Source organism: Helianthus annuus, chromosome 11, assembly GCF_002127325.2.
Source record: "Helianthus annuus cultivar XRQ/B chromosome 11, HanXRQr2.0-SUNRISE, whole genome shotgun sequence".
In the NCBI taxonomy this organism is placed as follows: Eukaryota; Viridiplantae; Streptophyta; class Magnoliopsida; order Asterales; family Asteraceae; genus Helianthus; species Helianthus annuus.
In genome coordinates this window covers 910,539-921,777 of record NC_035443.2, presented here as the reverse complement: position 1 = coordinate 921,777, position 11,239 = coordinate 910,539, and the positions used below count along the sequence as shown (strand labels likewise).

General features: G+C 38.7%; 1 protein-coding gene across 2 annotated transcripts; it reads left to right on the top strand.

Moving 5' to 3' along the window:
• The first annotated feature begins 1,357 nt into the window (after positions 1–1,357).
• LOC110889085 (very-long-chain aldehyde decarbonylase GL1-9) lies at positions 1,358–4,341 on the top strand. 2 transcript variants are annotated; one of them, XM_035979466.1, is made up of 3 exons: positions 1,364–1,795; positions 3,582–3,933; positions 4,023–4,341. In XM_035979466.1, exons 1-3 carry the CDS (start codon positions 1,565–1,567, stop codon positions 4,070–4,072), a joined length of 633 nt encoding a protein of 210 aa, XP_035835359.1. In that variant the 5' UTR covers positions 1,364–1,564; the 3' UTR covers positions 4,073–4,341. The 2 variants fall into 2 exon arrangements, with proteins under 2 accessions (XP_021992279.1, XP_035835359.1); XM_022136587.2 differs by having other exon boundaries at positions 1,358–1,795; positions 3,582–4,341.
• Positions 4,342–11,239: the final 6,898 nt, after the last annotated feature.

Genomic DNA, 11,239 nt, shown 5'->3' with positions numbered 1-11,239 from the left:
ATGTGGGCGGCACTTGGGCATTCCTTGGATATATTGATCACTCGAAAAATGAATCGTAATAGCGATTGAGTGATTATTGGTTAGAACACCAACGTATAGAGAGAAGAAGAAGAGAAATGAGCAAAGAAAAATGAATCCTAAGCTTCTTATTTATAGCAAGCAGGCAGGCAGCTCAATTTCATATTCTGGATGTGGGATTTAAGTGACGTGCTTGCTAGCTAGCTTGACGTGCTAGCTAGCTAGCTTAGTTATTTTATTTCAGCTGCTTAACTCGTTTTTCTTGTATAACTTTTAAAATATAACGTTTTATAAAACGACGAATATGTCTTTAGAATGAGCATATTTTTATCTACGTTTTAACCTATGTTTCATTAAAAACTGAGTAAGGAAAAAAAATAATATATTTTATTATTAATATTAAACGTTCTTATACGACCTCATATATATCTATTTTTAATAGACCTTACTTAGCTTAATTAATCTTGTTAGCTTAATTAATATTGATTAACTGATTAATTAATCATACTAAACTTAATTAGGGTTTCCTTATTGCATAATTATCATACTAAATATTAATTTTTTTGTGAGGGTTGTTACAACGGTGGTGGTGGCCGAAAATCTGGTTCGCCTTAGAAAGAGTGTGTGTGTATTTGGGCAAACTCCGGTTATCAGGTTACAGGACAATTGGCCTTAACGTACGATACGTACACGATTAGAAATCCGCACGTTATAAACCTCAAAAAGCGAAATCTCGCATTTTATATTTACCAAACCCGGACTTCACAAACTCGGACTTCCACAAACTCAGAAGCCAAAAAATACAAAATCCGCATGTTATATTTATCAAAACCCGCATGTTATACTTACCAAACCCGGACTTCACAAACTCAGACATGTTCATAAACTCGGAAGCCAAATTGTATAAAATCTGCATGTTATATCACTCAATCCGCATGTTATATATTAATCTCATACGCATCGTACGTTAACGGATATTGTATAATACACTTTCTCTCTTTCTATATATATATATGGGATGAAAAGAGTATGAGAAAAGACTAAACTACCCTCATATATGACCTAATTTAACGGTTAAAATTAATTGGATTAGATCCAAAAAAAACATACATAATATACAAAATTTGAAAACATAAAATACAAATCTAATTGGATTAGATCCAAAAAAACATACATAATATACAAAATTTGAAAACATAAAATACAAATCTTATAAACTTTAAAGAAAAAATACAGTCTTTAAAATTTGATCAAACACAAATGACAATAACACATGATGAATGTGAAAAATACAATTATCTTTACCTTTTTATGTTAAAAAGGGGGAAAATGAAATGAATGTGATGATTTTGAGTGAGCAGCAGTCCAGCAAATCCACAACACAACACAAGATTACAACCTTGTACAGCTGTCTGTCTGAAACACGAACTCCCTCACTTCCTCCCTTCCTACAGATCTGATTCACTTTCTCATTCTCTCAATCCAACCCCTTACCTTAAATCAGTTCCATCACAACCCCTTCAATTTAGGGTTTAATTCTCCGGTGATGGTGTTTTGGGAAGGGTACGTAAGCGATGAAGTGATGGGGACGTTTGCTCCAATTGTAATCTACTGGCTGTACGCTGGCCTTTTCCAGTTGCTTCCGCCGTTAGATAACTATCGGCTGCATACGAGGAAAGAAGAAGATGTGAAGAACTCTGTGCCCTTGAGTTCTGTTGTCAAAGGCGTCTTGCTTCAGCAGTTGGTTCAGGCTGTTGTTGCTCACCTCCTCTTTCTGGTAAGATAAGACTGCCTGCCACATGTTTGATGTTATGTTTGTGTAAACGGGTACGTTGTTTGATCTGTTTAAGCTCATCTAGAGATGATGGTTTCATGATTAGATGGAATATGCAGTTGATTTTTGTGCTGATAATTTTTTAGTCAAGACCATATGTTGTTTGCATAGACAGACCATATTATATTAAGATCCGGAAGACAGACCGTATTATATGTATCAATAGAAAGAAGAATTGAACACTTTAAGTTAGTGTGTAGATGGTGAGATGTATAATGATTTGATTGTGTGTGGTAATGGGATTTTAGATTGATGTTAAGATCCCCGAAACATCATATGTTGTTTGGATAGACAGAGTGACAGACGATATTATACGTTACTTGTGTGTTATACTGTTATAACTTATATTATGTATCAGTGGCGATAAGAATTTAACACGTTAAGTTAGTTTAGAGATGATGGTTTCATGATCTGCTCTATAAAATTTTAGGTTAATTTGCAGATTGTTAATAAATCATGTGTTGTTTGCATAATTAGATCATATTATGCGTCACTTGTTTGTTTCCCGTACGTTTTAATGAGAATAAGTTTCTCTAAGCTATCCCTCTATGGTCAACTCCTACGTTTTCTATAATTCTCGTGTACATGAGTGTTTTGGGATATGATAAGACGTTATCTTGATTGTTGTTACTCTTATGATGGTATGTCTTTCGTGATAATATCTGCGTGTTACTTGAGTGCGTTCCTGAATGCTTCAGTAATGGTCTTGGAATTTTGCTCATTAATGTTGCGATGTCTCTAATTATTCAAGGCTTTATTAAAAATCGTTTATTGGTTGGGATTTCCATGTTTATGGAACATGTACTTCTTTTATGCAAGTTGTTTAAAACGACGAAATAAACATGAAAGTTTCAAAAACTGTTGGGATCAAACTGAGCACACATGAATAACAAATAGAAAAGCGGGAAAGAATACGAGAGATTTTACGTGGTTCGGTTGCGGTGTGCAACCTACGTCCACGGGGGTTACATTCTCAATTTCGTAGAGTAAATGTCACAACATCACAGAAGTGAGAACAAGAACACCTTTTTAATTATTTAAAAGAGTAAATTACGATTTTGGCCCCTGTGGTTATATCACTTTTATCCTTTTAGCCCAAAAAAGAATTTTTTAACATATAACCCCCCAACGTCTTTTTTTCTAACCCTTCTGGCCCCTAACGTCTTTTTTTCTAACCCTTTTGGCCCCTAACATTTAATGGATGGGGTTAGTGTCAGCCTGTCAGGGGCCAAAAGGGTTAGAAAAAAAGACGTTGGGGGATCAGGTGTTAAAAAAAATCTTTTTTGGCCTAAAACGGTAAAAGTGATATAACCACAGGGGCCAAAATCGTAATTTACTCTATTTAAAAAGAATATACTTATATGTATATATGTAGTATGTATGTATGTGTGTGTGTGTGTATCATGATTCGCAAATCGCAGCCATTAATATTATCATGAAGCAAACATTCTTTTTTCCTTTTTGGAAGAAATTAAAATTGTTAGGAGATGGAATGCGAACTCATTATCCGAACAGAAGCTGTTGGTGAATAAATGTGCATGATACGATATACTCTACCTTTAATATAATCAAGGCTTAGAAAATATTAGGCAATGCGTGTAGCTACGTGAGGCAACGTCCATTCTTTGAATGTATCGCCATACGCATTATCTTGAGTTCAATTTCTTTTGGTACCTAAAGATGTCGGTATTCGTTTATCATCTAACATCTTTGTTCATGTTCTATGCAGGTGACATCAGAGACAGGTTTGGTTGAGACGGAAGTCCAGCCACCCCTCCTCGTGCAGATCATCCAGATCATCATTGCGATGTTTGTGATGGACACATGGCAATATTTCGTGCATCGTTACATGCACGTAAACAAATTTCTTTATCGCCACATTCATTCACAACACCACAAACTGGTAGTTCCATACGCAATAGGGGCACTTTACAATCACCCGCTCGAGGGTCTACTGTTAGACACAGTTGGTGGGGCCATCTCTTTTCTAATTTCAGGAATGACTGCAAGAACCGCCGTTATATTCTTCTGTTTTGCTGTGGTAAAAACCGTTGATGATCATTGTGGGCTTTGGCTACCGGGTAATCTTTTTCATATGTTTTTCCAGAACAATACCGCTTATCATGACATCCATCATCAACTCCATGGATTGAAGTACAATTTTTCACAGCCTTTTTTCCCAATTTGGGACAAACTTCTGGGGACCCACATGCCGTATGATCTTGTAAAACGACCCGAGGGAGGTTTCGAGGCAAGACTATCGAAAGACTAAGTCAACTCTGTTCATTACCCCATTGTATTATCCAATCGGTTGACCGGGGTAACTTGACATTGTTCTTTAATTTATATTTATTTTAAGGGAATTGTGAATCACAATCAAATGAGTATGCTAGTAAAGGTTCTCAAGTTCAAACTCTTTTGACTGTGTTTAGTATTATGATTATTCTTTCCCTTTTTTTTATAATTTATGTTGCCTGGTTAGTCTATGATTTAACGATGTACTGATGATTTGTAACTTGTTATTCGATTGTTTTGAGTAGTCATTTATAACTGGTTTTGTTAAATCAGTTCTGTTTTAAGCATGAGGGAAAACATGAAAACATACATGTCACCGCAGACAGTGCTGTGGAGAATCCGGTTAGGGAAGAAGCCATGGAATTCGACATCTTTGTCAAGGTGATCTGGTTCCTCCTTAGGGTGCAGACTGATGATGGTAATTACTAAACCGAATAGGGAGTTCGGTATGGAGAAGAGGCCAATTATGATGTTATGCGTATTAGGTTATGTGTCTAAGTGTGTAACCTTTTAACATCTACATAAGTCTCCTTATATAAGCACCCAGGAGGAAACCTAATTAGTTAATAAGGGTAATATGGTTCATCAACAATTACCAACTAATTACTTAATAGGTTATTATATATTTTGATCTATATATTATGCAAATGATTATAATGGCTACTAGATTAAATATTAATACATAATATATTTAATCTTACATTCTCTCACTTAGCCAAGTAATCATTTACTATGAGTATTAGATAAGCCTGATCAGGAGTTAACACTCATTTTAGCCTTAAACAAGTACTATAGCAGAGAAATACAGCCGTTGAATCATTATGCGACTCAGGACTCTCATTAGTCATACTATAGCCTTAATTTAAAACTTAATCGTTATGATCAAAATACGCATAAGCCCTTTGTTTGATTTGTAACTTCATTTGTCTATATGCCATTATACCGGTTGAACATATTTTAAGAGACATACAAAATCAAACTGAGGAAATTTCATTAGTCATAAAACATAAGCTAGTACAATATGCTTAAATAAGGTCTTTACTAAATCCCATATTCCGAACATGTTCTTCGTAAACCTTAGGAGGGAGACCCTTAGTCATCGGATCCGCAAGCCTATCTTTAGTACTAATATACTCGATACAAAGATTATTTTCCTCAACTCGTTCACGTACGAACAGATATTTTGTATCGAGATATAAACCAGTTCCAGTCGAACTGTTACTGTTCGAGAAACTAACGGCAGCTGAGTTATCACAATAAAGCTTCAATGGTCTAGAAATGGAATTAACGATTTTGAGTCCAGTGATCAGATTTCTAAGCAACATTCCATGATAGGTTGCATTATAAACAGCAATGTACTCTGCCATCATTGTGGAAGTTGTGGTCAACTGTTGTTTATTACTCTTCCATGAGATAGGTCCGCCTGCTAACATAAAAAATATAGCCCGAAGTGGATTTCTTGTCATCTTTGCACTTGGCAAAGTCAGAATCAGAATAACCTACCACTTCTAAATGACCACTTCTTCTATAAGTCAGTTTATAGTCTTTCGTCCCTTGCAGATATCGAAGTACCTTCTTAGCTGCTTTCCAGTGATCTAAGCCAAGATTAGTCTGATAATGGCCTAGCATTCCAGTAATATAAGCGATATCTGGGCGAGTACAGACTTGAGCATACATCAATCTCCCGACTACTGACGCGTAAGGTATCTGGCTCATTTGCTCCTTCTCAACCTCTGTTGTCGGACACTGGAATGAACCGAAAACATCTCCCTTAACTACTGGAGCGACGGATGGTTTGCACTGTTGCATGTTGTAACGTGTAAGGACACGATATATGTAAGCCTTTTGGGGCAATCCTAAGATCCCTTTGTGTCTATCTCGGTGAATTTCGATGCCAATGACGTAATAAGCATCTCCGAGATCCTTCATGTCGAAGTTATGCGAGAGTAACTGCTTTGACTCATGCAACATGTCTAAACTATTACTTGCCAATAGAATATCATCTACGTAAAGGACAAATATAGTAAAGTTGCTCCCATTCATCTTGAGGTAGGTGCATTGATCCACTTGATTCTTCATAAAACCTTACTTCTTCATGACTTCATCAAACTTGAGGTACCACTGACGTGATGCTTGTTTTAACCCGTAAATGGATTTCTTCAACTTACAGACTAGATGCTCCTGACCTTCAGGTTTAAAGCCTTCAGGTTGTTTCAAGTAAACATCTTCGTCTAAGTCTCCGTTAAGGAAAGCGGTTTTAACGTCCATCTGATGCAACTCTAAATCAAAATGAGCTACTAGGGCCATGACGATCCTTAATGAATCTTTACGAGAGACAGGTGAAAACGTCTCTTGATAATTAATTCCCTCTTTCTGAGTGTAACCCTTTGCAACCAATCTCGCTTTGTAGCGTTCAACATTCCCATTCGGATCCAGTTTTGTTTTGAACACCCATTTACATCCTACTGGTTTGACACCGTTGGGTAATTCTACCAAATCCCAAACGTCATTTTTCTTCAAGGATTCAAGCTCATCAATCATTGCTTTATTCCATTCAGAAGACTGATCACTGCTAATGGCTTCATTATAAGAGATAGGATCATTGAGCTTTCCGGGATCCATTTCAATCAGGTAGGTAACATAATCATCCCAATTAGTGGGCCTTCTGGTCCTATATGACCTCCTGAGTGGATTATCGGGTTCAGCGTTGTCTTGGTTTGGAGCGTTTGATGTGCCTTCGTCATGAGGTATAATGGGTTCTGATTGTAGAGGTAAATTTGGAGTTGGTGCAGTAGCTTTAGGTACAGTAGTTGCATTGGGTACAAGAGGAGTAATCGGAGTAATGGTAAGCGACGAGTCCCCCCCCCCCCCCGCGTCTTGTACTTCTTGCAATTCTTCGTAAGGGTTGATACTGCTCCCACTGACCTTGAAATCCTCCAGGAATGCAACACGCTTGGTTTCAACAATACGGGTGACATGAGAAGGACAATAGAAACGATAACCCTTTGAGTTATCAGGATACCCGATAAAGAAACAGGTAACTGTTTTAGGGTCAAGTTTCCTTAGGAAAGGATTGTAAAGTTTTGCTTCAGCAATGCAGCCCCATACTTTCATATATTTAAGACTCGGTTTCCTTCCTGTCCAAAGTTCATAAGGAGTTTTAGGGACATACTTAGAAGGAATTCTATTGAGTATATGAACAACTGCTTTTAACGCTTCAGTCCAGAGGAATAATGGTAAATTAGTGTTGGCTAACATACTGTGCACCATGTTCATAAGGGTATAGTTTCTTCTTTCAGTGACACCGTTTTGCTGAGGTGTACCAGGCATGGTGTATTGGTTCACAATCCCATGACTGGACAAAACTCATAAAATGGACCAGGAGCTTGACCCACATCAGTATGTCTTCCATAATATTCACCGCCTCTATCTGATCTCACAACTTTAATCTGACGATCTAATTGCTTTTCAACTTCAGCCTTATAATCTTTAAAAGTTGTAAGAGATTTAGACTTTTCCTTAATAAGATACAAGTACATGTAACGAGAATAATCGTCAATAAACGTGATAAATGAAGTATGTCCTTTTATGCCAGCGATTTGGTAGGGACCACTGATGTAAGTATGAACGAGTTCTAATAAATTAGAGCTCCTAGTGGCACCTTTCTTATTCGCTAATGTCATTTTACCTTTAAGCCATTTGACACATGTTCCAAAATCAGAGAAATCGAGAGGAGGTAAGACTTCATCCTTTACGAGACGATTTAATCGTTCTCTTGAGATGTGGCCTTAACGCTGATGCCACAACATGGATGAAGTCTCTAAGTCTCGTTTTATCTTTCATCTTTGTGAGTGATTCATTAATGTTATATGACAACAAAGATTTGGAAAAATTATCATCTAGTTCTAATCTATAGAGACCACCATCCAGAATAGCAGTACCATAAAGAACAGAATCACAGAGGATAGAGAGTTTGCGATGACCATGGGAAACAATAAAACCGTCCATGTCTAACTTTGGTCCTGATACAAGGTTCCGAGTTACCTCAGGAACATATAAGGTATCATAAAGTTTAATATATAAACCAGTTTTCATAAATAATTGTAATGTTCCAATGGCCTTCACTTCTAATTCTCGATCATCCCCAACCTTAAGCGTTCTTTGGTTTCTTTCCAGCTTCCGGATTGTAAGGAATCCCTGAGTTGAATTGGTAACATGAACCATAGAACCAGAATCAAACCACCAAGAATTAGCAGGAACATTTAAATTATAGGACTCATGTATCATAAAATAATCGTTACCTTTCTTAGCCAGCCACTCCTTAAAATCAGGGCATTTCTTCTGTATATGTCATGTCTTTTTACAGAACTTGCAGTGGATTCTGCCTAAGGAGTTCTTAGAGCTGGAAGCTGCACTTGTATTAGGATTAGGCCTTTGGACTTTTGAAGCATCCTTCCTCTGATGATTGTTCTTCCTTTTCTTGGAGTTGGAGGTGGTGAAGTTAGCAACATCAGTAGTGCGATCCATCCTCATACACTCTTCCTCCTGTACACACATAGCGACCAGCTCACTCATCGTCCATTTGTCCTTCTGAGTGTTGTAATTGATCTTGAATGCTTCAAAAGACGAAGGAAGCGAAGTAATGATGAAATGAACGAGGAAACCATCACTGATTTCCATTTCCAGCCCCTTCAGCTTATTGGCCATGTCATTCATCATCATGATGTGCTCGCGAATGCCGCTCCTCCCATCATACTGTCACCAGCTTGAGGATAAGGGTACTAGCGTGTGCTTTAGACGTCCTCTTAAATTGCGCCTCCATAGAAGCCAAGTAGGTTTTAGCATCTTCAGAATCAGGAATAGCTCCTCTGATTGCATTGCTGATGGACTGCTTCATAAACATGAGAGACATGCGGTTACACCTAGTCCACTTTTCATGAGTCAACTGCTCAGCAGCAGTACTTTGAGGAATCCTTGAGAACAATGCATCTGGTGGAAAACACGGAATCGGGTAAGCATCGGCTCGATATTCATCGTCCGACAAACAAATTCAAAATGGCGAACCCTAACCATACCGATAGGGTGCAACTGAGAGATGTGGATTTTGTAGTACTCAAGAAATTCAAGAAAAAATTTTGTCGCAGGCAAACGGAAGTTGCCTGCACAAAAGAAATCCCAGAATAGGGTCACATACCCAGCCGGAGCATCTGCCGCCGTCTGACCCTCTTCAGGGTAACGGGCACCCGGTTGTCCGGAAACCTAAGATTCCGAACCAAACCATCAAAAGTCGTCCTAGACCACTTCAATGGTGGAAGTTCAGTAGACATTTCTTCCGTTGAATCTTCGTGACGATCTCCGGTTGACATAGGACGAGGAGATTGTAATTCTTTCTAAAAAAGACAGATTAAGAAGACGAAAGGAAAAAAGATTTTCAACAAAGTAATGATTACTGGAAAATAAGAAATCCGAGACACTTATATACCCACCGCCATAAATAGCTTAGGTAACTGTCACAACACCTTTTTCGGGGTAGCACAGTTACCCAAGCGACATAGGCGAGTAACAAGTGACATAAACGCGAGTTCACGCGCGCGTACAAGGCACAGTCAGTAATATTCACCTAACAGTGACAGCCTGTCACACAGTCATTACTGTACCCTTCATATCCAAATTCAAAAAATTTCAAAAATCAGCATCATGAACAAAGGATATCTTCTCATAGAAGATTCCCTACTTTCGCGCTTGAAAAAGCCTATAAGCACCACTCTCTCATAGTCCAGTGCTCCACTTATTTGCATAAGAGCAACACTAGACTGGGGGGACTTGGGACTATACCACAACCTCGTCTTCCAACCCTCATATCAAGTACTTGGGACTATACCACATATCAAGTACTTGGGACTATACCACAACCTCGTCTTCCAACCCTCTTTAAGCCTTGGGCGGCCGTGCACTAGTCCTACAAAGAGAAAGGCAGCAGACAACACCCGCGCGCCAAAAGGAAGTAAAAGGGTCCTTACGCCATTTCTCTATAACAAAGGGATAAAAATCCCAGTAAATACTTCCGCTTAAATAATACCCAGACTTGGATATTATTTACTAACCTGATACCACACAGTAAGGAGTCATACTGAATTATGGCAATAATCTTCTAGAAGACTCAATTATACACCACCAGACGGTTATAACTGTCTGGGCCACGTGTCATCACCCTGTTCTACCTAGAAATCATGGTGATGGCATGGAATTGGAGAGAAACCTCCACTTGCCCGCTTTCCACGTGGCAAATCCCCAGCCTTCGATTAAGATCGCGATCCGTGTGCTATCACAATCCGATCTAGAGGATTAACGGAAGGAAAATAACCGCTTACGGGGTTAGCATTTTCCGTTAATATTTCAACAACGAGTTTTCCCGCCCAAATTACCAGCTATAAATAAGAGAATAATTCAGGTATGAACTTCAAGTTACACACACTTCGTCAATACTTCTTCTTCTTCAAAAACACATACTTATTCTCACGCCGGAGTCGGGTCAAGGAGAGAACCTCCCTTCTCCCCTTGACGAGGCTAACAGTGTTTTGTTTTGCAGTATTCACCGGAGAATAAGATCGGCCCCTTCGAATCGAGCGAGAGAGAACCACCTTTTTATGCAGAACCTAACCCCTAGATAATTTGATCCCGGTCATTTATCTAGTGTTTCTTCATTGGCGCCCACCGATCTTTCTGTTTCACCCATTTTTTCTCGTTTTCGATTCATTTTGTTGATTCCATTCAGGAATGGAGGAAACTTCAACCCATCATTAAAACGGCCCTCGGCCAAACTTCGTTAACAATACCCAAGTTGAAGGTATCGTAGAAAAAGCCTCGGATGACAACGAAGCACAGTTTGTCAATAATCATCCGAGTGAACCTATTACCCAGGGGTACAGCCAGAAGTCCCCATAAGCTCAATTTTGCCCCCAGGAGAAACCCCAATCTCCTGGTATGTCAGATCATAGGGGGCGTTGAACGCTATGTATACACAGCTGTGTGCACAAGCTACGCCCCAAACACAATCACGGAGGCCTGTATCCCATGCTAGAACACCATCGA

Excerpts from the sequence above, each read along its gene's own strand:
- LOC110889085 (XM_022136587.2), top strand. The coding sequence starts at position 1,565 with ATGGTGTTTTGGGAAGGGTACGTAAGCGATGAAGTGATGGGGACGTTT. Across the intron at positions 1,796-3,581 it reads TTGCTCACCTCCTCTTTCTG|GTGACATCAGAGACAGGTTT; the intron begins GTAAGATAAGAC and ends TGTTCTATGCAG.